We start from the raw sequence: 26,985 nt of genomic DNA on the forward strand, positions 1-26,985 counted from the left end.
GACGGTGAATGATTTGGAAAGCAGCTCCACCTGCATGACAGGATACAGTAAGTGCTACTCATATTAGTTTTTTTTATGAAACTGTATTTGTATTTACACTTCAATCAGACCTCCATTTACTACTGACGTTCCCTCTCTTCCTCCTCCTCTCACTTTGCTTCTTTGCCCCACCCTCGTCTTTTTGCTTTTTTCCCCCCTCTGCAGTGCTCTGTGTCTTTCCTTTAATATAACTTCTGTGTATCTTGAAAAGCTGCCAGGAAATGTGCGGAGGAAATGTTCCTTTATTGTTTCCCTCTTTGCTTCCCCCGCTGGCTAAATGACATCAACACTTATGGCATGTATGCTCCCAATCAATATGGCACTCACTCATATTCAGGCATGTGTTCTTGCTACACAGCTACACAGCTTGCATGTACACACACACACACACACACACACGCACATGCACACAAAGGGGGTGAGGGTGAGGGGAGGGGATGATGGGGTTGCTATAGAAACTGTTCTCTTTCAGGTGTGGAGTGTCAGGATGATAAAAAAGTATCACATCTAACATATCTGATGCCCTTTGAATTGTCTGAATGTAAGCGTACCGCAAACAAAAGCCGTCTAATTTATTTGCTATTTAAAACCAGCAGGATGAATGAACAGTTAGTATACCAAAGAAGCACAAAACACAAAAAAACATGACACACATATACAACACACAGTACAGAATCAACTCTATGTCATGATAAGAATGCATAGTAGAGCTTTAGAGTACATGAAGTGTAAGCACGCATGGATACACACTGTTAATAATACAGTGAAATTGCGGGGGAGTGTGTATGAGGGCATGTAATCCAGGGTAAATGTCAAATGTCTGATTGAGTTCATGTAAAGGATATATAGATAAAGCTATCCACATGTACAATTTTACATGTTACGGCACATATGTAGGGTGATTATTTTCACTATTGATTAATCTTAAATTGTTGGGTCCATAAAATGTCAGAATGGTGAAAAATGTTGATCACTGGCAAAGATATTTAGTTTACTGCCATAGAGGAGTAAAGAAACCAGAAAATATTCACATCTGAGAAGCTGAAATCAGAGAATTTGGACATTTCTTCTTAAGACACAACTCAAACCGATTAATCGATAATCAAAATAGTTGGCGATTAATTTAATAGTTGACAACTACTCTATTAATCGCTGCAGCTCTACACATATGGGTCTATTGATACGCGCTGCCACACCCCTGCAAGGCTGTTACTGCTCACGGATTATTGCAGTGCCTGTATGTCCCGGGGAACATTTTGATTAGTCGAGAAGGCTGTCTTTTGGCTGCCAGACTTGCTGATAATCTCAGGAGAGCGGCAAGGAAATCAGCCATGAGACTGAAAACACAAGTTTCATTTCCCCCCTATCTTCTTTCCTCCCTCTCTCCTTCTCGCCCTCTGGCATCCAACTGAACATCAGCTGGCACAGACAACCAGTCTGCCGCATGGAGATGAAGAAGTGGAGGAAGAGATGGGAGAATGGTGCAAGAGGAGCATGATAAGGGAGGCATATCAGATTTTTTTCAGCAATTCTACAACCTGATTTTTATAACTTCATGTGGTAAAAATAAAGGAAAAGGAGAGACCAAAAAAGGTAGAGACAGAGAAAGTTACACCACTTATACAAAGCAAAATGTTACAAAAAGAGACTTAAGCAGAGCTGTCTAGGCACTGATTCTCTTTCTCTCTCCGTCTCTCTTCTGCCATATTTCTCCTTTGGTCTGTCACCCACCCACACAGCCATATATTCAAACATATGCATGGTGCAGGCATATGAACCATGTATATTCTAACCTCAACACACACTTATTTTAAGCATACAGTATAGTAACACATCCACATCCGACAGAAAAATGAAAGCAGTTGCTGATTGGCTGGCAGCACAGGGATAGTTTTGATTTCTCTCTTGTTTCAACAGCTGACCTGATAAAACCAACTTCAAGAAAGTCCTCAAAAAGTGTCAGAAAATGTCACACATGCTCCATGATAGGACAGGATAGTTTTCTTACCATTAAAAGATTAGAGTGGGACATGACAAAAAACATTTACCCGTCCACTAAAAAGTTTTCTTTTGTTGCACAAGTCTTTGAACAAAACTGATGCAGTTGTAAATGGTGTCGTTTCCACAGACAGATTGGAGTTCAGTTGAATGATGTCCACAGACAGTTTGACAGTACTTTTCATCCGTTTTTGCTGTAACTAACAAAGAGCAGTGACATTGCATAAGCTTCAACTACTGGGCTATCCAAGCGAAGCTGGCCAGCATGCTACAGCTGATGCACAACAGCTGGTACACTGCCAAAATGTCCAAGGTAAAACTCTAGGGTTCTGTCTAAAATTCCTTATTCACTACTCCAGACTCACCATCTAGCCATTTCTAGGACTACACAATGAGCTCACTTTCAGACACTATTCTCTGCATCGTTAACTTAGTTTTTGCCACTTTTTTCTTTCAGCGCAATGCATTATGGGATATAGTGCTTGGTTAGAGACAAACTACTTTTCACATTGCATTGTGGGATAATTTGAGTCCACTGTATAGGGTATAATTCAAGGGCAAACTCACCGTATAGTGGACTATAAAGTGAGTAGTGTGTGATTTTGGACACAACGTGAAATTTCTGTTCCATGTATGCGAGTAGTTGATATAAACAGACACTTCTGACAGATTGGGTCATTGTGCGTACCGATAAAGGAAGTTGTATACTGATCCAAACGCCCTGCACTGAACAGTTCTGGATGAATACATGGTCCACCCCTACAACATACATATGTTTGCTACTGATAAATGTTTAATTTGAAAGCCCTTTTTGTAAGATTTAAGGGAATTTATCAGCAGAATATGGCAAAAATGAAATATAATATTCATAAGCATGTTAGTGTATAATCCCCTGAGAATAAGAAGCATTGTTCGTTACCTTAGAATGAGCCCTTTATATCTACATAGTTGTCTTCCATGGAGGCCGCCATACACACCCTCATGTTTCTACAGTAGCTCAGAGCAGAAAAAATAAAAACTGGCTATAGACAGGGCCACTTGCATTTTGCGTGAGCTGTGCAGCCAACGTTGTTTCTCCTACGCGCTTGGAAGGGGAGGAAGAGGCTGGTAGTTTGAAATCTGCATGCTCACCACTAGATGCTACTAAATCCCACACACTGGTCCTTTCATTGTTGTCAGTACTCAGCTCTTTAAAGGTTTTAAAGCTTTGCAGCCCTAAACACCTGGCTGACCCACAAGTGTTCCCACGAAATATCCTACACACACGACATGAAATATATTTGCAGAAGCAGCAAGGATATGTTTTTGGAACAAATGTAAAGTCAGTATGAGCATTATATAAGTTAAGATGAGCAGCATTTAGCAACAAGGGAGGAAAGGACCCAAAAACCTGATATTTAGTACGTCATTTTTTCCTTATCTAAATAAGGAAAAACTGTTACAAATGTTACAAATGTTTAGTCTAAACTGATAAAAAAAATGGATTGCCAAAATATTAGAGACACCTCTTGGTAAAACAAAATATAATTCAACAACAGCAGCATAAACAAAAAAAAAAAAAAAAAAAAAAAAGTTGAATATATATTTCTCTACAACAGTTCCAGCAAAAACTGAACATGCAGGTAGGAACCGAAGGGCTGAAGGGTTGTGTTAGACTGCATTAGTTTCAGCTGCTCTAAAAACTGGAAGGGTGTAGACGATACAATTTTACCATGCACACACACACACACACATACACACACACACACACACACACACACACACACACACACACACACACACACACAGACAAACACATAGCAGGGGACTTTGCCTCATGAGGATAAATAAGCTGCAGAAGAGCAAGTGTCAATCAGCCAAGAGTGGGTTAATATTCATCACCAACACCTGGCAACCCCTCAGCAGGCAGGAACCAGGAAAAGCTCAGGTTACTCAAGCCGATAACGTCAAAGCACACACACACACCGACACACACAAAATCAATTTGTTTGACAAAGCACCACACGTTTGTCTCTCTCCTAGTGTGTCTAAGTGATCATGTGAACATGTGTCTACATATGTTGTTTTACAAAGGATAATGCTTGCATGTGCACACACACAATGGAAAGATTATATTCAAAATTTGCACTCTCACTACACACGCACGTACTAATACACATACTAATCTTTCCGAGCCTCAAACACACCATTAGACCCATACGCCGTAACCCCACCCCCAACCCCTCAACACACACCGCACACACCCACACATCTCCAAACAGGTGGCTCTGCCAGAGTCAAGAACCAGAGGAGCCGGATGTTGCCTTTTCCCTCATTAAGTCCCGGCAGAGACAAAATGTACAAATCCCCCTCTCTGTCCTCACCTCTCTGTGGATGTCTGTCTCCTCCTGCAGCAGCTGCACAGACAGGTTCTCCCCAGCTGCTTGGCTAGGCTAACCCCGTGTGCACTATATATAGGATCTCACCAGAGCTAAATCAAACACAAGCACACTCTGGCCACTGATGCAGAGACGAGAGATACACAGCAGCAGTAAAGAGGAGACAGAGGAGTGTTGATAAAGGATTAGTATTTACCGTGCGTGCTGTTCTAGCACAGGAGCATCTTGACTGAGGTGTCGTTTACTCCTTCTTCCTTCCTTTGCTCTGATCTCCTCCCTTCTTCCCTGCTCTCTCTGGGTGGGGAATTGTCAAACGGCTGCAGCAGCGGCAGCAGCATCAGTAGCAGCTCCGGGGCCTGCGTGTCTCTCTTTCCTCCGCCCCCTCTCCACACACACTCTCTCTTTCCTATATTCTCCCTTTCCTCTCACTCTCTCCCCACCCCCGAAAGACCCTCCTCCTTAACACCCTTCCTCCATCATTTTCTCCTTTTCTCTTCCGCACTCTCTCTTTCTCTCTCCTCCTCTGCTCAATTTCCCCCCTTTCTCTCTCACGCTGTACGTGTGTGCAGCGAGCTGCGGAAATCCACTCTGTTGAATTAATCAGCCAGCTCCACCGCTACAACCATCAGCTACATCACATGCTACTGTTAGGAGAAGAAGAGGTATCATTGGCAATAGGGAGCAGACATCTTGGAGTCTGGGACACAAATAAGGATGGTTTATTATTGGAAAGCTGCCCCGTACAACCACAGTCTGGACCGTCCTGCCTGTCCGTCTGCCAAATTGACTGAAATGACAGCAGCCTGCATGATACTGGCTGGCTGCTGCCAGAGAGACCCTCCCTCCTCTCCTCCGCTCCCCAATTCATGTCTTAAGCCATGACACTAATTGAGCATGGTCTTGATTGATGTCACTTTTGCCATCCTATAATTCATAAACTATAGCTTTAGCAAAGGCAATGCATATAATGTTATACAGTCTAATGTTTGTGGTCCTAAGCACTGTCATTTACATCAGAATTAATGGAATATGGTATATGTCTGTTTTGTAATATGATGTTTGTTTGCATATTTAATAGCCAACACATAATGTTTGGTTGGTGAGCTAGAGAGTGACGTGTAAATTAAGTCTATCCTGTTCCATGTGGGTGCATTTAAATTGTTGTGTCACTGCAGTAGTCACTGTATAAAATTTGATGAGTAAACTTTCCTTTTATTCTGTTGTGTAACTGTTTTTCGGTAGAGGTGAGTGACACAAATTAAGATGCTTCTATTTTACCCCGGCTGAATATGATTAAAAGATTTCTCTGAAGTGCTCTGTAAACAAGCAATTTCAGAGCAGAACAAGATCCAACAGTTTGAATTGTTTAGAACACCTGTTTAGAAACAGTCGAAATCTACACTGCAATTATAATTTTGCTTAGCCATTATAGTATAAACATAGACCTACAGATTGATAATAGTAAAGGTAAGGCCGGGGTGAAAGCAGCAGCAGTTTGCTTATAAATTTGGGACATTTGGAACATCTGGGAGAAGTGCACTACGCTGCAGATTTTAGGAATTAGGAATTTAGAATCTTTTGTATACCATGAATAGGGTGACTGTAGTTCATAGGTGTTTTTTTGGTTATTATTATTTTGGTGCTCAGCGAACTTACTGAATACACTTTACATGTACGCCATAAAAAATAGCATTTTTCTTGACAGGAAGGAAGAAGTAAGACTCTTGGAGCTCTGTAGTAAAGACTGTTGTTCATTTCAGTAGTGAAAATTAGGACAGTTTCGTAGTAAATGCTGAAAACCACAACATTTTACAGATATTTGTCAGGGTTTGGGACACCCAGCTTAAAAGCAGGAAAATCGTGGACGAACTGGTCAATGTAACCATGACAGAAGACTAAGATTATAGAGCCATGCTGGCAGTTCTGTCCAGCTGTACTTGAGGGAAATGCTAACATCAGCATGCTAACATGCTTGCAATGACAATGCTAACATGCTGATATTTAGCAGGGAATGTTGCCATGTTGGTCACAAAGATATGTGTATATATATAGAACGTACACTGGGCATTGACGCTCAGCCTCCAGTTTTCCCCAGTGGTCACTTGCAGTATCGCACAGAAAATCTCCTCTGCAGCCCAAAAGACATTTTCCCCATAAGCCACCATTTAAAAGAGAGATGCCTGTAAAACTGTCGGCAGGACATCTCAAACTGCAAACAAGAGGTCTTACATTTTACAAACTTGTACCTTTTTAATGGGGCACATACCAGAGAAATACATCTTCAAGACTTGATTGGATATCATTACTTTTGCAGATATTTGGTTATAAACTGAAGTTGTAGACAAATTGGAATTTGGACATGCTGCTGGGGCTTGATGAAAAGTTAAGGAATCATCATTTTATTTCAAACCATCCTGAGGGAATCATGAATGGCAATCCATTTACTGATTATTGAGCTATTTCAGTCTGGACAAAAGTGGTGGAACAAAATGCTGGCATCGCTGTCCACATGGCCATATGTATTGTTACCACTGTGAATCCAAAAGGACCACAGCCATCTTTCTTCATGATGGAGCACACTACAGACATTTTACAGCCACCTTTCAAGGCAACGGGGAGCGTTTCATCCCAGCATCGTTTCTGTAATTTCAGTCCACATTTGAAGCTGTGCTCAGATACTCCAATTGAGGTGCATTAATGTGAAGTTTATGAAAACACAACCCAAACACGTTTTTTTTCTACATGTATCAAATGCGTGGCTAAATTTTATCCCCATGCAACCAATTATTCCGCTCTCGGTCTGTTCCAACTCTAATCCTCGCAGTTTCACAGCTTTTAGCCTTTAACTACAACACAGAACACACTTGCTATCACACTGCCTACACTGCCTTGTCACAATGAGTAATTATATCATATTGACATCAGCTTATGTGTGGGGGCTCATGCATGTCCATGTGTGTGTATGTGCGAGAGCGAGAGTGGGTATACCACAGTTAGCCCCTAAAATGATTTAATCCGGTTAAGGGGATTTTCAATTAATCCAGGAGGGCCCTACATTTTGACAGAGCCATATTTTTAGCACATTTTCTTTCTGATGCAACAGAATTTATTTCCCCTTCCTCTTTTACGGCTAATATGATTCAATACACCCACAAGATGGACCGCAAATTTGTTTTGGACGCTGTTAGTACCTGTCTGTCTCTGTATCTGTCAGATTCTGCCAGTATTCACAGATTTTTGTCTACAGCCAGCTCCAACTCAAAGAAGGATTACAGCAGGAGTTGCACCGGAAAGAGCGCTGTACATTGTTAATGGCGGTTATTTCTGAATGATTATAGATCTGAGACAGATCTGAGATCTGCATATATTTTTTCCAGAACATCAAGTCTTTCCTGTTGTGAATGAACATATTATTCTGCCTACTCTTATCATGATGGTCCACCAGCAGATGCAGACACAAAATACAATGCTTTTCAAAATAAAATCTGTGCTTTTCAATTCATGTTCACTGAACAAAATAAGAACACAACTCCTTTTCCCATCTTTGCTCTTAACAAATTTGTCATAACAATCGTAATAACGGCTCTTGAGATGGACAGTAGTGTTGAATAAATGTGACTGGTTCCTCCTCACTGAGCAATCAATGCGAGCAGCACCTTTGATATCTATTTAGAAACTTCCACCACACTGCAGACGTACTTGCGTCACGAGCACATAATCAATGCTTCATCGTATGGGCAGAAATATCTGCAATTTGAACAGATACTAGTATTTCATTCTAACGTCTTTATCTGCCAATAATATCATCCATCCCTAATTATAATCAGTAGCTCCATTTTGATGGTATTCAAAGTTAAGAGTAAAGTTGGTAGAAGTGAAAATACTCCATAAAACACAGTTTGCACTGGTGTTTTAGGAAAGAATGTGTCTAGGCCTTTCAGGTAACTGCAGTACATCAGACTGTAGCAGACTGTGATTGTGGCTGTGAGTTTGCATGTGTCCTAAGTATTGATAATCATAGGAAAAACTTAAATGATACTGGTGTTATCATTTCAGTATGATCCACTCAGTACCAGGAAGAAAGAATAACTCATTTCAAAATTTGTGTCTGGGATGGACTCTCAGAAAATGCCTGTAAATGCGATTAAGGGCAGGCATGGCCCTCACTGATATACATCGGATCTGCTTAAATTACTGCAGGCATGAAGCTACACAGGCCAGACCGTTGGCCTCAGTCAACCCCCTCTGCCTGGGTGTGGGCACTAAGGAGGTTAGGACAGGAAGTCAGAGGGGGGAAAGAAGACTGATGGAGACAGAGGAGAGAACAAATGTATACATAAGTAAAGCAGAGAGAGGGGGAAGACTTGGAATTTATGTGAGAGTGAGAGGTGAGACAACAAAGGAGATGTGAGGGAATAAACAGAGTTGAGAGAAATAGAACAACAACAATATAATCAACTAATACAACTTGAAAGGTGAGGATGACCAAAGAGGGTATCCGAGTTAGTGCTAACCTGCTTTTCACTTTAGGCTGTGTGTGCTGTGGGTTTAACATTGTTTTATGAATTTTTATTTGAAAAAATTAATAATGGACACACGTCAGTACGAACTACAGTGGCCCATGTGGGCAGCATTTAGGAAAAATTGCAAATACACAGCCCATAACCAAAAACAGAAATGCTCCAAGTCATACAGACGACAACGGAAACTGTTTCCAGGGGACACTAAAAAGCGATGAACACACCTCGACAGGGCTGAGACACACTGACCAAAAAAAAAAAAGAAAAGAAACAGATTTTAACTCATTTTCTCACACCGCTTAAGGATAGCCGACTTCAATAACTTCATGAGTCACAAACCAACAACAAGGTTTATGACTCACTACAAGCGTGTCCCAACTGTGTTCATCACTTTGTAGTGTCCCCTGGAAACAGCTCTTGTTATCGTCTGTGTTACTTGCAGCATTTCTGTATTAAGTTGTGTCTTCTCTTTTGGCAGTATGTGTCTATGTTTGGTTGTGTTTTCTCACTCCTGTTTTCACTTTTTTTTTTCCAAATGCTGAGCATGTGTTGACAAATTGATGACATTTTTTTCAGAATTTGCTTGTGTTTTGTCTCTTTGCGTGTGTTTTCTTAAAACTCTCTTCCTCTCACAAGGCCACCATCACAAACTGATGATTGAAAATTACGTGATTGGTCTACTAATTACAATGGCTTTGACCTGTGCCCTCTTGATTATCTTATTTTTCTCTAAACACTGTGGACAGAGCTGGTGGAAGTCTTTGTCATTAAGATAGATGCACATAATAAAGAATTGTAAGGGAAAAATCTTGTTTTAATAAGTTGTGACAGTTTGCGTAATACAAGTAATATATGTAATATTGTAATAATAGAACTGTAATTAACTGTAGTCTCATCATTTATACATTTTTAAAAAAATTCCATTGTTGAAAACATAACTAGCTTCTTGAACGTGTGCTAGTGATGCGCGGACCACAGTTACAACCATGGACACTGCAGTTAATCAGTGGAACGGGCAAGCCAGGTCACTGAAATGAACATTTTGATTAACAGCAGATGGGTTGCTGTTGAGAAACAGGGTGTGTCTCTCCAGTAATAAAGAGGACGTGTGTGAATTTCCACACTAGGCACAGCAGTGCAGCTTCATTGATTATTTACTTCTGTGACTTTCCTCCCTTTTGTCAAATTTATAACTACACCTTTTAGTTTTGCTACTAAAATGTGCCACGATATTTGCTGCAGTGACGTTACAACATGCGTGTAGACTAAACTAAAAACGGCCTCTCTAATCATTAAATCTTAAACAAAACAGTCAAACATCAGTATATTACGCAATAAAGACATCACTTGAAAAGTTTGCGCTGCTCAACATCATTTAAAAGGTAATACAGCCTACAGGAACCAGCAGAAGTGCAGGTTGTAGCAGCCCACTTCCCTCATGGAAAAAGAGCGTATTAGTAAGAAAAAAACATGAATATGGTTTACTCTTTTCTGACCAGTTCTTTTAAAAGTTAAAGCTTATTTTCTTGCTTTAGCTCTCAGTAGTTTTACTGAAAGTAACAAGACAAGGAATGGGAAATGGACTGGGGAAAAAGAGCGTAATGTAGTTATATAGAGACAACTTGAGCCATCTGAAAGCACACTGTCTGAGATAAACTCAATTAAGAAAAGAATAGAAACTTCAGCCAAAACACACCCTGACTAATATCAGTTGTTAAAGCAGCCTTGTGAGTCAAAACAATGTGAATTTTCTGAACATCCTGTGGGTGGTGGTGGTATTATTCCAGCTGATTTGTGTTACATTACACTGGACTGCTATTAACTCTGCTTTGTCTGGGCATCTTTGATTAGAGGGAGTTAAAATGGAGATTACTGGGTCAGCAGAGATAACACGCCTATTACGGATTATTGATTAGACAGTGTTCGTCTTTACACTGAGGCAGCCCATATCATCATGAGGACTATGATCTGAGTGGGCCAGCTGCTAGCAGTACACAATCGTTGCCATAGGGATGGTGTCCAGGGAGACAGCTGTGGCCTTTTAGCTGCAGCCACACAGCATACAGAAGGTTATTCCTCACCTAAGGTACCTTTCTCCGACTGTCCATCACTGATTGTTTCCAGGCAACCGGTCTAAAGCTTTTTGTTTCTTTTTTTTTTTCTTGGAAGCAGTTCACCTTCTCAGTATTTTTTCGCCATTTAGGTAGCAAAATAACAAATGAATTTAAAAAGAAGACAGAGACACAAGAATCTAGCAGAAGTGCCCGTTCTCAACAATCCAACGGGGAGTACATGCAACAGTGCAAGGTGGTGGATTTTAGACATTTAGCGGACAGTCTGATCAAGCAGCCTTATCTAACTATATAACAGGAGAATCACTTCCCTGACGCGGGTGTGGTCGCTCTTTCCCCAAAGATGTGGATCGATAGAATCACCCTTAGTCTAGCCCCTCAACTCAAGTGTGAAAAAAATGTGCACACAAACTCTTTCACCACACTAAAGGCAGCAGTTCTTGGGAGGGAGCCAGCATCGACCGCTGAAACATGTACAGATACCCAGGCTGCTGACAGATACAACATTGGATTTGAAGCAAATACTCTACTACACTGTCTGTACTAAGATGAGAACCACACACACTCAACCAGAATACGTTTGTTGGAACTGTGCACAAACTGGGATGTTATGAGTTGGTGTAAGATTAATTAAACCCGCATAGCTACATTTTGCGCCCCCATTATCACCTGTGCAACAGAGACAGAATTCTGCTATGTCATGCTGATGATATGCGACCAAATATGTGACCTGTTTTACAGCAACAGCTGATATCCTATGCAGGACATAGCATGGAAAAGAAATTACAATAAAGAGCCTTTAAAATGGTATGAGGTTTAAAAATCTTTCAATAGAAAAAATGAATGAATTGTGACCTTAAAAATAAAAGTCATATCCTGGATTATGACAATTGCAACACCTCTAGTCTTTTGAATGTTTTTGAAATGACTGAAATTACACATTAACATTAATCCAATGTGCTATTAGCAAATAAAAATCTGCCTATTTGTTAAAAAAAAAAGAAGAAGCATTTAATTTACACAAAAATGACAGAGGGCTACCCATGAATCTTTGTGAAATCAGATGAGCAAGCTAACCGACTACATCACCGTGGAGACAATCTTGTGAGCCACAATGGATCATTTTGTAACTTCAGGACCAAGAGACTCTGACATAACCTCCACCTCAGAAACCACCAGTCAAAGTGCAGAGGGAGAGGCAAACATACTGCCTAACCCTAAACGAGACAAGATATGAAACTATTCATTGCAATGTATGTAGTAGTGGGTCCCTGCTTTGTGTCTCTATCAGCTGAGGGGACTGTGGGCTGCAAAATGTTGAAGACACCCGCATAAGATTATTGAATTTAATTTTAACATGCGAAGATGCATTTAGAGACAGCTAAATTATATGCACCCATTATACAAGACAGAAGCCCACTATGTCATGCTGATAATATGTGACCAAATATGTGATTTGTTTGACAGCAACAACTGATACTTTGCAGTAATAGCATATAACAGAGCTGATACTGAAGAGCCTTGACAGCCAGGAAAGGGCACTTTGTTGGTGAAGCCATTCATTTACACCATAACTAACTAACTGGCTAATCAGCCATCTGGTGTGTGCAAGTGTGTGTGTTTTGTACCAGCATATCTCTTAATCTTATATCTTCCATCTAATAAGTGTTTTGTCTGGATCCACTTCAAGGCATCTTTTGACCATCACCCTCAACATTTAGCCCGGCTGTGATTTGATAGTTATCAAGAGCTGTTTGTAAAACCTAGATTATTTAAAATAGAAAGGAAAGTAATTTAGCATCAAACTCAAAACTGATGATTGTGATACTCTGCTATCTTTTCTATTCCTTCAATACCCTCAGTAAGCCCGCAGTATATCTGCATGAGCAAATCTGCGAGAGTGAAGCCGCTCTCATGACTGAGCTTCTCTTAGTCTGACTGATCCATAGCTGAGTCTGTCTTTGCATGAATGACCATGATGCAGTCTGTGATAGTGTAGCTGTCAGCAGTGACAGCAAAAAGACTGCCAGGCACCCAGCTGGACTCCCTGTAATAGTATCTAGCCATATATAAAACACACAAACAAACAAACACACACACATACATAATTACATAACATGATTGAGTTATGTTGCTGACTGCTGCATGTTCGCGGTGATGACAGACAGGCCAAGAATTTGTCTGTAAACAGGGACAAAATCTCCCACTGGGCAGGCTGCCATAAATGTCACTATTTGAAAAAAAGTTGTTATGTTCAGATAAAAAAAATGCTAAAATGCTAAAACATTAACATTTGCTGTGTTGTAAGTGTTTTCTCAGCTCCTGTAGTGAAAAGAGAGTGCCCAGTGTTTGCTAGGAAAGTTTCACACAGGATGCTTCTTCTCGGTGGGAGAAAGTGACAGCTTCAATTACACCGTATGTACTTTTCATTTTTGGAGGAAAGAAATGGGAAATGCAAATTACAATTTATTTTCAAATGCTTACAAGCAATACTTAATCCATTTTTTTCAAAACTCTTAACACAGTCTGTTTGGAATGAATATTTTGTTTAATTTTCTGGTAGGAGTTTCTATACATTTAAAAATGGCTACTGCAGAAATGCACACACTTTGTCATCACTCTATTCTGAACGTGTTTACCAGTTTTGAAAACACTGTTGTCATGAGGAAAATGTGCTGCAAATACAGTATTTTGCAGGTGGAGAAAAGAGCATTGATTGATTTGATTTTGAATTTTGAAAATGTGATCACTGAAGGCATTTTGTGTGAAAGCACTGATTCACAGTTTGGTCCACGTGGACTTCTGTTTCAGTAATTGCATGGAGAGTTTTGGCAATGTGACTTCAGTTTTGACCAATGCATGTCAGCAATTGAAATAACCTGCTTTTGCATTTCGGTCCCGACCAGGTTTTTCAAATATGAACCCATGTAGGCTTTTATAGTACATCAATGAAGAAAAGGCGAGGATGCTCTCAATCACAAACCAAATGAGTGGTGTGACAAACTATTTTAGCCTGAGAGCCTCACTCAACTGAAACATTGTCAATAAAACATTTGTAAATGCAGCTCTATTTTACTGAAACTAATTTCGAGCCATCGAGGCTTATAATAGAAGCAGCCATTATGCTCTGTCAGTTCCCCTCTGACAGTCTGTCCACACTGCTGCAAATCGGCGTGTTGCCAAGACAACGGCTCACACACCTTGCCATCTGAGACCACCTGGGGGAGGCCGCTGAAGAACAAACTCACTAAATACACAAATGCATGCACGAACGTACAGCGCAAACAAACGTATACATGGCCCCACAAGCACACACACTTCCATACATAATACACACTAAACTACACACCCCTCCTTATCTATTTTACACCACATTACAAATACCCACATGTCTGCATAACCAAGACCAAACAGAGGGAGTATATGTGTGCAGGACCATGCGAGTAACCCCACTGTACGCAGCTGCGTCCTTGAAGAATAAGAGCTGCAACAGGGACAAGAGTACTGTGTATAACACACTCTTTCTATGTACGTACAGTAAGTAACACAACAACAACACCTTAACTGTTTAAATTCCAGAGGAGAGTTCATCTCAAATAACGAGTATGTGAGCAGTGCAGAGAAAGACGGAGTGTAGTTTACCAATTTCCTATATTGCTGTTTCTCCTGGCGAAGTGTGGCCACCTCAAGCTTCAGAGCTCGGTTTCTCTCCTCCAGCAGTCGAAAGCGGTTCACATTGTAGACTGAGTGTCCTGTAGCCTGTTGGGCTGAAACTTCGTATCTGAACTGCAAAAAATAAACAAAAAAGGAAAAATGAGGGAAAATAAGGATCATATAATTAATATGTGATATTTCTGGTATTACTATCATGTATTAGTAGTAGCTGTCATACAATACAATGTAAAACAGTCACAAGATAAGGGGGTGTACCGTAATGCTAGCAGTTCTGTGAGGCTTTACTTGGCACAGCAGCACTCTGAGCTGCATGCTAATATCAGCATACAAACATGTTCGTAATGACGATGCTGACATGCTGATGTTAAGTATAACGTTTAACATGTTTGGCATCGTGGTCATGCAAAGCAAAACTTCACAGAAACTTATGGTTTTGGATTACTGTTCAATTATTTTGTGTTTCATTTTGGTAAGAGTCTTCCCTTATGTATCTTTCTTTACTTTACTTCCTGTTGTTGTTTTTTCCCGGCCTTTTTTGATTACTGATTAGTTTCACCTGATTATCCTCCCTGTGTATTTAGCCTTTGTGTCTTTCCTGTCTTTGCCAGTTTGTTTTTGTTTCTAGTTAAGCGTTCCTAACCTTTGTATTTTCCCAGTGTTGTGGACATCTGTTTCCTTTTTTTGGACTTTGGATTACCTGCCTGCCCCTTTGGCATTTATTTACCTTTGGACTATTTTGACCTGTGTTTGCCTACCCTTCATAAGCCTTTTGTATTTCGTCTTTGTATTTTTGGTTGAGTATTAAATCATTTGAAATGAACCAGCTCTGCCGCCTGTCAACATATTGAGCCCTTCCACCTGTTTTTCTGTTACCCTGCTGACATATTGTGACTGGATCACCGAAGTTAATACAATGAATCCTGACGGGGACATGAATGTGTGTACCAAATTTCATGGCAATCCATTTCACCACAGACACTAGATCTACATCATCTGGGAACCATTTCAGTCTGTGTAAATTTCTTTGCAGCAATTTGTAAAGAAACATAGGAATATATCCCTGGATAAATAAAAACTTTAACCTGCTGGGAACACAAAAGAAAAAGTCAGAGGCAAGCAGCAACCTGCAGCGCTGAAAAACTAACATGCAAGTGCCAAAAACTGCAGTTCCTCGAATGGCCACTTGAGTTGGGCTCCAAGGGCAAGTCAATCCCCATAGATTCCCATATTAAACTTTACAGCAAAAATGAGCATGTTTACAGCCTGGTGCAAAAAACAGTTCTGGTCCCTATATCTAATTTCCCTTGTCATGACAACCATACAGCAGCGACTTTTTGTATAACTCATCTATTCAAATTCTATTAAGGCTTAAAGTTATTCATAACTAGTTCACTAACTAACTGGCGACAAATGTGATTTCCAATATTTTCAGATTTTCAAACCTTTGTTGTTTTCTGTGGTCTATTGACCACACTGCCCCCCATGATTATTGGAGATATTGCTCTGTTTCATTTGTATGTATAAAATGTCAGAAAACATGCTGAAATACGGATGAAATAAATGGAACTCCACAATGGCTCACAGAGACTACATCCATGTTTTATACAGTCTATGGACACCAGTGCCAAATTACATGGCAATCTATCCAACTGTTGTTAAGATTATTCAGTCTGGACCAAAGTGGCAGACCATCCAACAGACCAACAAACAGAAACAAAAAAAAACATATGGAGAAAACAAGCATTTGATTAAAGTAAGTTATGAAAAAAGGACATAGGGCTACTGTCAATCTTGCTTACAGCGATGTTCTCAGGCTTTAGTTCCATCCCGTGGGGTCAGTCACAGGAAAAGGATTACCAGGCCTGAAAATGAAGCTGCTACTGCAACAGGTTTTGAGCCTCAGCAGGATTTGCCAGTCAGTGTTTTTCTCCTTAGAAATTTTCTTGATGGGATTGAACCCTCCATGGAAATACACTGCATATCTGTAATAGGCAGGCTGGAAGCTTCTCTTGAGGTCTGTGAACAGTTTCCTGTACTGCTCGGTTGGTTTTCCTTCATGCCAGACATCAATTTCTACAATTTGATGGCACTTATTTAAGTTCACAGTTGTCTTGTTTTGGAATAGAACTGCTCCGCTGTCAATTTTGCACTTTTAAGAATTACCAATCACTCTGACGCCACCAGGGAGGTTGCTGGAGATAAGGGAGAAGCCAGATGTAAATTCTGCCTGTGCCTCATGAAATTTCCTTCAAGAATGTAAGCATCCACTTTGCTCTGGTTTGTGTCAGAGGAAATAACTCTTCACTGTAAGTTCATCTAAAAGTGGATCTGATGCTATGCTCCAGTCTGCCTTGTTTGAGTAATATGAATATATGAAACGGGAACATTTCAGAGAGCTACAATCTGAAATCCCAAATGCGGTGTAGTCTTCCCATTTGCCTCTTGAAAAAACACACTCAGCCAGCTCAGCCACTCCAACATTACCACAGCTATAAAAGGAAGACATTACCACCCTAGACAAAAGAAACCTGTGCAGCATTAATCTGAAGCCTGTACACGTTTCCCGTTTGAGCCCTTCTGCTCTTTCTCCAAAATTCAAATTACCCTTTTCCAGTTGGAGGAAAATTAAGGACGAGGTGAAAATGTCATCACATTTTTCTGTTCAAGCACTTTTTCCTCATTGCAACTCCTGACAGACCAACCAGCAGATGGTTCTAATATCAGTTTATATTATTCTAATATATCAATTAGCATGTTAGCAGAGCATTTGGTGTCTTGTCAGGCGCACAGAAGAACTCACACACACAGATCCCCTGACTGCACGCCAAACTATCATCCTCCACAAAACAAATACTAAAAACAAAGTTGCAGGCAATATGTCAGCGTACACAGACAGCCAAAGCTACCAAAGCCAGTGTGATGGACCTGCCAAGCAGACAGAAAGACAGCCAGATCCACCTGCTAATACAGCAGACCTGCCAAGCAGACAAGCTTACAGATAGACCCACCAGTGTAATATGGTGGACTATCCAAGAACAGACAGAGAGATAGATAGACCTGCCAACCAGTGCTGTGGGTTCTCCAAACAGACAGACAGACTAACACATTCAGTCAGCCTATTTAGAGTGAAATATTCGGCCATATGGACATCCATGTGAGAACTGATTTATGGGTTATTTAGACCACAAAACCACTGGTGCAAAAATTCAGTGTGCACTAAAAAATCAACTTGAATTACTTTGTTGTGGTTGTATGCGTCCACCAACCAGTCAAGTTGCATTATACAACCATGTCTGTCCAGGCTTATGTAACATGTAGTGAATAATAAAAAATAATAAAAGGTATTAAATTACAATGCCTCAGATATGAATGTTGCCACAAGGAGGTTGATATCCTACAACATGGCTGCACAGATCTCTAAAGTCACTGCAGATTCAAGATGAGCGTGCAAGATTAGTGTCAGCGATTCAGTATCTGTCCAAAAGTAAAATCAGGGTACAACAATAAGGACTGTCCAATGGCCAGGGGTAAAAAAGTTATGTAAATTCAGGGAGCAATGCTCCCAATCAGGCCAGTGCTTGACAAAGTTTATTAAATAATTACCATAATGGTCCAGATACTGCTTCGCAAACAATGTTACTATCTCTCCTCTACTTTCTGAGATTTTGCTCTGATCTGCATGTGTCTGTCGTGAATAGAGTGTGCTGTATGAAGGCAGACATAGTCAAGCTTATCACAAGTTGAAAAGCAAAAGCGTACATACAGATGCACTGTTGGATTTGATGTAGTAGCCAACAAGGTCTAGGATAATTCTGGACTGTTTGTTAAAGAGAAATAATGCCACAGATGGAGGAGTACAGAGGCCTAAAGACTGGTGGTCAACATGCGGTCAGGACAGAGAAGAAAAAATATAGCATGACAGTGACAGTTGTTGTGGACGTTTCACATCAGGGCTGCACAATATGGTAAAAAAAAGATGTATTGCAACTATTTTGACTGAAATTGCAATTGCAATATACAATATGATTGGCAGGACTGATTATTTTCGCATTACAATTTTCATTTTTACTGAAAAAAAAGATGATGATGATGTGACATTTGTTGGGGTCTGTACCAAGCATACATTTTTCTTACATCAAAACAAGATTTTTTAGGCTAGTGCAGCTCTGCAGCACCACAGTACTTCATTATAATGCTGTTTTCTCACACATTTTTCCTTTTTCAAAAAATTGCGATTTGGTTATGATTCTGTGATTTGGATATCGCATTTGGACACATTGTGATTTCAGTAATATTTTGATTAATTGTGCAGCTTATTTCACGCAATTCAAATCTTTCGATTCCACACAAAATTAGAAAATATGAAAATTAATTATTGTGTCTATAAAAGCAAATATAATAGTAGACACTAACTGACATCAATATCAGGCTGAGACATCTAATTGAGACATTATGAGTTCAGTCCCCAAATCAGTCATGCAGACAACAGAGGCTGTGACTACTAGTCCCATGTCGGGCAAGACCCAGTTGCGCCGTCCACTTGGGAGACATCATACTTGCACCGAGGGAGCTGCCAAAGCTGCTGTGACAGGAGCTGCGTCAGAGTTGGGAATCATGACGCACTTGTTCACTCTGGGGCCACAGGAAATACTGACAACATCTCCTGCTAAATGTGAGCCAGGAGGGGAGGAATTAAAAAAAGGGAACAGAGAAAAGCTTGCAGAGAAACATTGTGGGACATGCATCCACTCCCGAAGGTGTGTCACCTCACACACTGCCTGAATGCCAGCATCAGGAACATTTCTGATCCGAAATGTAGCATTTGTTCATCCAGTTATTATGTGATAGATGCATTTTGAGTTTGTTTTCCATAAGATGGATGACCACAGGATAAGATACCAAAAAAGTATAAACACTGTCTGAATAAGCAGATTGAGAAAGTGTGGAAGGATGAGACAGGAACAAAGCATTCATTAGTTGAGAAAAACTGCGTGTTAGGCAGTCTCAGAAAGAATGAGAGCAAGAAGACCCCGCAGCAGTCACCTTGAGACTCTTAACATCAAACAAAGGATTTTCCTTTGTGTATGTCTTTAATATTAGGTCTTTCTCTTCCTTTTCCTATTCATCACGGCGGGACAAGCATGCACAAACAAAAAATGATGATCATTTCCGAGCGCTTGTCTTCATCTGTTACAGTGTCTCATAAGTTGCTCTCACACAGTGTCGCAAAGCACTTTATTAAAAATGGCTTGTTTCCTCTTGTATTTCTTTCAGTCTTATCAAATAAAAGTAGTGTCAGACAATAACAGTCCGTCCCATAGATTCACTCACAGGTAAAGGATTATTTGAGCTACAATTGAAGTTATAACTGGAGGAAAGACAGGGCTGAGACAGCATTTAGCATTTATGGAAACTGACTGCCGAGCCCTACTTGTGCTCGCAAATGTCGCCATGTGAAAAATGTTTGTCAACACCATGTGCCCCCTCTGTCCTACCTATCAGTTCGGGTATACAGAACTCAGAGGCAGTCTTTCATTCAATAAATCTACCAGGTAACTACTAGTGAAGATAGTGTCCGTTTCCCAGTATCACTTTTAAAAGGGAAAATCTGACACCTTTCCAGTCAGTGTTGATGGTAAATGTGATCAACTGAAACAATAAATTCCTCAGTGCTACTATGCTGACCGAGAAAACTGATTTCCCCTGCTGCAACTTTTGTCGCTCTTCCTGCATCCAGTGATCTCACAGCGATGTAGTTGGTGTCAAGAAAGATCTGCAGGCTATTTCAGCTTGGACTTCTAGTCTCCACCTCTGGGTAGCCAAGGGGCGTGCTAGATGAGTCTTTTTGTCACCTCACACTATGTTTTCGCCCACAAAGTTATAGCTATAGGCTAGGGTGGTGATACACAGCAACATGGGCATAGGTGTCAGAAGCTCGAACGCAACATACCCTGGTACATGTAAGCAGTGCTGCATGGCTTTGTGAGCAAGACAGCTCAACACACACTGAGAAAATTATTGCTTCAATTGACTACATTTACCATTAATACCGGCTGGACATCCACATGAAAAATGCTTAATTTTCCCTTTAATGATCTGTTCAGTGTCCTATACCTTGGTTCAGTTTGCTGGGTTGATTTCAGCGACAGTCTAAGTGTTTTAGTCACTTCACATGCTTTATTATATCCACAGCATTTTTCTCTTCATCCAAAGAGAGACGTTCTTTTTGTGTTTACCAACCACGATAGAAAGGTCAAAGTAGTCAATGTACGGCTCAAAGGCATGTCAGCAGAGCAGATACATGAGGCCCAGTGGAGTTCAAAAGTTAACGTTTTGTTGGTCGAACGTTTACCTTTAAACCATATTCCAGCGGGATTCGCAAAAGTGAGATTTTCCATCCTCTACAACAAACTCCAGGCCTGTGGGCCGAATCCAGCCAGGCACCTCATTTTATGCGGCCAGCGAGAGCTCGCAAAGAATGTAATTTGTGCAGTACAGCTTTATGCTGCTTTACCAAAGTATGGTGTCCATCAACTACATGTCCAAGAATGTATTTTGGTTTTGTTCTAGCTGCAAAATATCAATATCATATAGCCATTTCCAGCAGTGTCATTTTTGGTTGAGTGGTTGTAGCCTGTAATGTTAAAAGTAGCTGAGCAAAACATCCAAGAAAAGAAAAATGATGCAGAGGTAAAGTAATTTAATGAGAGATGGAAAAGCAAATACAAGTTTGTGCTTAATGGAGACAAGCCTGTACATCCTCTTTGTCTTATACTTTTTTTTCTTATATTTTTAAAATACATTTCATAAAAATTGTACACTTGAATGTTTAGTTGCTGTTATTTTCCTTAGACTTCTGCTAGTTGTTCATTAGTCATTACTAAAAAACACAGATGCAATTATGCAATATGATACACAGATACATTTATAATCAGCCCTTTAAAGACAACCATAATACTGACGTAGCTCCAGATTAAACTGAGTTTGACACTCCTGCACTACAACGTGTAAATAAAAAACCTCTCATCATTTGAACACTCACTAAGAAATGACATCCAGATCTCTCAACTGAAAGCCAGAAAAACATTCTGTCACACAGAGGGCTCAAACACCTGTTGCCTGGATGAAAGTCCTACATTTAACCCACTCATTCATCACATTTTGCTACTAACTGAACCTACTTTGGTGCTCTTTATACTGCATCCCAGTGCATATATCCCAGAGTAGTGAAAGCTGTAACTAATACACATAAGTAATTGCGCATCCACTTTAGGCTTTAGGCTGTTCAGACCGTATATCACCCAGCTGTCAACTAGAAATCAAGACTGAAATCTTAGTCATTGCTCACAGGGCGGGGTCAGAAGGGCATTAACCTGAGTTAAAGGTTGGACTTTTAACTACTATGCTGCATTCACAAAGCCTTCTGAGACTACATCTGTTTCAAAAGAAAGAAATGAATACACTATACAAATATGAAGCTCATGGACACCTCACTAGAAATAAAATATTAATTTCTGTGAAAGCAACATCAACTGTAGAAACATGTTTCCCACTAACACAAAAAGAAATTTCAATGCTGTGAATTGTCGGACCTGCGCTACTCTGTCGACACACCCAGCGATGGGTACACTGTGAATGGATTATCCATTTAAAAAGGCTGGGGTAACTGTTTATTAAGCAGATAATGTGGGTAGCTATTAAGATGTTACAGCATATAATTATGTAATAGGGGCTTTTTACTACTTTATGCCGTGCACAGTTGGTCTTTTCTCCACTTTTGCCGTAATTAACAGCTACAGATAGCTTTTAATTCATCATGACATCAAGAAGTGCTGTGTGTGTCTTCATTCAGTGGTTCACTTTATAAAACCATAATTTTCTTAGGGTTTTATGGCATTTCTGCTTTGCTGGATGACTTATGGTGGAGGGACACAGGAGAATGGATTAGGAAAGCAGCATGTGGTGGCTGGACTTGGACCAAGGGCATTGTGGTTAAGTGGTGTGTGCTCAGCCAACCGAGCCACCAGGATACCCCCGAGGTAATCTCATTTTGACTGGCGGTGATTTAAATAGATTGTCATGTCGCCATCTGGTGTGTGAGAGGAATACTTGCATTGGTGCTGCTTCAGCTGCAGTCAGCTGAAGATCTACAACTACTGACCTAACATTTAGCAGATTTTTAAAAAGTAAAATCGATCTTTTCATGTTATTACGCTACTCTTGCCCAGCATATGAGTTGCTGTGAATGTATTTCATTTGGGCTGGGACTTAGGCTCAACATACTGCTACGATTCCAGAGTCAACTAGTCAGGAGAGAAATAATTCACCATCATTCACGATCACTTAGTGGCTGCTATAAAGTCAATGCATTCAAAATCTCTGACAACCACAGCAAGTACGGCAGCATCTAGTGTATCATTTGTGTGTTTTGAGATTAAGAAAATCAACAGTATTAAAAACAATCTAATGAAGGGGACTGACTGCACAGACATGTTTTTACTGATACAAATAATGACAACGTCCCTACCTTAAAGGCAGCAACCCCCTTTGTCCCAAAATGACTCTCTTCCCTTCCCGTCACATCACAAGCTGGCAGTGAAGGCGGAGGTGACGCGTCCGTGTGTGTGTGCACATGTATGCCGCTGTATGGGTGGCTGTGTGTGCCAGTGCCAGTGTTTTCCAATCTGCGGCTTTAATAGCTAGCCTGGTCTGTGCTGCCACTGTAACAGGCTGGATGTCTCACCCTGTCAGTGAAAGCAACAACAGCTACAGTGGCTTGGCACTCTCACTCTCACACACACACACGCACGCACACACACACACTCCCTCAGTCAGTCCCACCCCTGAATCTGCTGGCGCTTCCTCTCGCGCTCTCTGCTCCTTCCTCCAGCTGCGCTTTAAAAATCCCCCCATCTCTCCTTCTTCGCTCTGTCCCACTAATACGCAGACATGTGCACGCCCTGTTCAACTGACCGAAAAAAACGTCACACACGCAAACATGCATGCATGACAGCTTTCATTTAAATAAATCTGTTAGGCAGTGATGTGTAAATCATTACTTATTTTCACTGAACACTCTTCACAAGCAGAGTAGATCATGGTTTCCTCTGCATCTAACTTTCCAACAGATATATATATTATAACAAATATGTTCATTATCAATTATTTTCTCAATCAATTAATTGACAGTTGTTTGGTCTATAAAGTATCAGAAAAGTGGTGAATAATTTCGATAAGTGTTTCCCAGAGCCCAAGATGACATCCTAAAATGTCTTGTTTTGGCCATAACCAAAAGATGTTACTGTCAGAGTGGAGTAAAGAAACTAGAAAATGTTCACATTTAATAAGCTGGAATCAGAGAACATTTGTTTAAAAATGACTCAGAAAGATTAATCCATGATGAAAATTGTTAGTGATTAATTTAATAAATCAATTGCCAGTAAGCCATTTTATGAATAAGTAACCTTACACTTAAAATGAGAAAAAAAAGGAGGAAAAATGTGTTTCGTATCTTACTAATCATTAATGATCAATCAATTGTTATTGTTAAATTTGCAACTCTTATGCACTGCACACAAAAGGTGATTTTCTCTTATTTTCTTTTTCATAAATGTGTTAAAAACTGTGTTCGTGAGCACTTCTCCTTTGTCAAGATAATCCATCTACCTGATAGGTGTGGCATACAGAGATGCTGGTTAAACAGCATTATTGCACAGAAAAAATCTTAGAAAAAAAATTTAATAGGCACTCAACTATGGCAAACTCATGACTTGCCTTAATCTGCCTCTGCTTACCCTGATATTCTTACCCTAACCAATCACACCTCATGCCTAAACCTAACCAACCCAGTGAACAAAAAAACACTGAGTACAGCCAATCAGAGGCAAAGTTGGTATCATTAGCCCTGCTAAAATAGCCATAGTTTTGTTCCTAATAAATATAATAAATGTCTGCACATTTTAGAGTGGGCTTTTATTGTGACCAGCCACACCTGTCAGGTAGATGGATTATCTTGACAAAGGAGAAGTGCTCACTGGCACAGATGTGAATAAAATCCGAGAGAAATAAATCTTTTGTGTGCATAATAGAAATCTGAAATCTTCAACTCATGAAAAATGGGAGCAAAAACAAAAGTGTTGCATGTATATTTTTGTATACATCTCTCACTGTTTTTCCCTCATTAGTGTTTTCTTGTTATTGCATGTTGTAACTTTCCTCTGGCATCAAATTAAATCTACACTGTCATGTTCCTGGACAGGCCTCAGATAAAACCATCCCTTTGCTCTCTTCACCTTTTCTAAATCCCTGATCAGAGGACTCAAATTAAATCAGCGTGGTGTTTTTGTCAGTGAGGCTGCATCAGCAGCGGGCACTCTGTCGATAGTCATTCTCTGTTTTAACACTGGGACGGAGGCACAGGACAGAGGAGAGGACAGGAAGAAAGAGACACTAAGTGTGCGTGCGCGAGTGAGAAGAGAAAGCAGAACGTACGCTCTGTTCCACTCTGTTGCCTAGCAACACTTGCTCGCTGTCTGTTCCCATCCCTTACTGTGGACGCATTACTCTCGCTGTGAATTGGTTTTCAGGCCTGACATGAAGCCCTGTGAGAGCAGGGTTCAGGAACAGATGGAAACTGGATTAGGCAGAAATATGCAATGACCCCTTTAAATATGCAAATAGCTGAAGGCAATGTGTCATTTAACCACTCAAACGAGCTGCTACGTTTGGACAACGTCAAGGCCTGGCCTCTGTCTCAACTTAGTGGATGTTTAACACTGACATGTGTTTTTAGAAGTATGGTGTCCTCTTCTGGACATATTTGTAAAACACTAGGAATGGAATAAAAGTAACCTGTGATGGTGTTACTGGTTGAACACTTTCCTCACACCTGGTGACACGTGATGCGCAGTTTTCCAGGAAGCTGATAAATTAGATTTTGTAAAACAAATATTAAATGGGGTTGTATTATTAAAGTCAAGATTAAATTAAAAATGTCGTTTTAACTCTCACAGTCTCAGTCATATTGTGCAGCCATGTAATAATATATTCCTCGAACTCCCCAAAATTTATTTCTTTGTATTCTTATATCAAAATACAATCATGTTTCTTCCTGTAAAACAAAATATGACCATTTTCCACCAATATCATGACACGCACCCATCAATCAAGCTTCAGCTTTTAGTGTCTCAGAGCTAAGATTCAAGACAGCCATGTCCACTTTTCAATGTTCAAATCAAATTCCTCCCACCTGCCTATTATGTTTCACTCTCAAATACATAACAGTACAAAATACAAAAAGTTTTGTTTTTTTTTTTTCCATATTTCACTTCAAGGCCATTCAAGCATAGAAAGCTTATTATAACCTATCATTCCCTTTTATAAAAGAGAAATTAAATTCTGTGTGTTGGGTAGTAGGTATGTAACAATGTATAGAATATCGCAGTAAAAAAGTTTCAATACCATACCAGACTGTGATGATATATACAGTGATTAAGTGGTTAATTATTTTATTTTATCATTTTTAATTTATAATTGGACTGCTACTGACTGCTGCAATGTTTTTGTTTTGCAATTGTGCGTATATAATTCAAGAATTAATTGCCAAAGACAGTTCTGAGCATTTTTTTTTTCACATGCTCAGGTCATGACTGGCTACTTTTATTTAATGTGTTCAAGAAGGAAAGCACAAGCACTTTAAGTTAAAAGGAAAGACGAATGTTGCTGTAAACATCGGATTTCTCATTTAATAAAAGGACCTTTTTTCAAGTCGTCATTGGCCTTTGTTTTTTAATATTGTGATTAATATCGTATCATGGACTTTTTATTTTGGTGTTGGTCTACCTTGAGTTTTTGGTATTGTTACATCCCTATTGGGGAGCCATTCTGAAACAGAAACTGTCAAAGCACCCAAAAAACACAACAACAGACAGGTGTACGTCTGTGAGGGCCGGCTAAGCTGAGAGATTGTTGAAAACAAGGGATTTGTGGTGAAAAACACAAAACTCTCTGCCTTCCAAATGTAAAGACCGGAGCAAGATTAAATGACATTCAGCAAAAACAATGATTGTGCTGGAGAACACCAGCTGTGAGATCACATTGTAATTTTGTTGTATTTGGATTGTCTTAAATGGACTTTCTTGTTCTGCTCATAGATCAGAAGATAAAGCAAACAGACATTTGTAAAAGGGAAACATTTGATTTTTTTATAGTCTAGTTTGCAGTGCTAAATATTTAGAAAGGTTTGAGTTGTTAAATTACATATCACAATGAATGACATTGTAGTGACATGTGTCTGCGTCCTTA

At 40.0% G+C, this 26,985-nt stretch overlaps 1 protein-coding gene across 1 annotated transcript in view; it reads right to left on the reverse strand.

Moving 5' to 3' along the window:
- Positions 1-26,985, reverse strand: part of rimbp2a (RIMS binding protein 2a) — an 89,653-nt gene that overhangs the window by 59,296 nt on the left and 3,372 nt on the right. Inside the window, exons 3-4 of the mRNA XM_084746640.1 lie at positions 14,650-14,793; positions 4,612-4,653 (exon numbers count right to left, since the gene is read on the reverse strand). Of these exons, the coding sequence (XP_084602766.1) occupies positions 4,612-4,653; positions 14,650-14,793 (186 nt within the window). The remainder of the gene's footprint in view (positions 1-4,611; positions 4,654-14,649; positions 14,794-26,985) is intronic.

This window comes from Lutjanus erythropterus, chromosome 20 (assembly GCF_056507025.1).
Source record: "Lutjanus erythropterus isolate fLutEry1 chromosome 20, fLutEry1.hap2, whole genome shotgun sequence".
NCBI lineage: Eukaryota > Metazoa > Chordata > Actinopteri > Lutjaniformes > Lutjanidae > Lutjanus > Lutjanus erythropterus.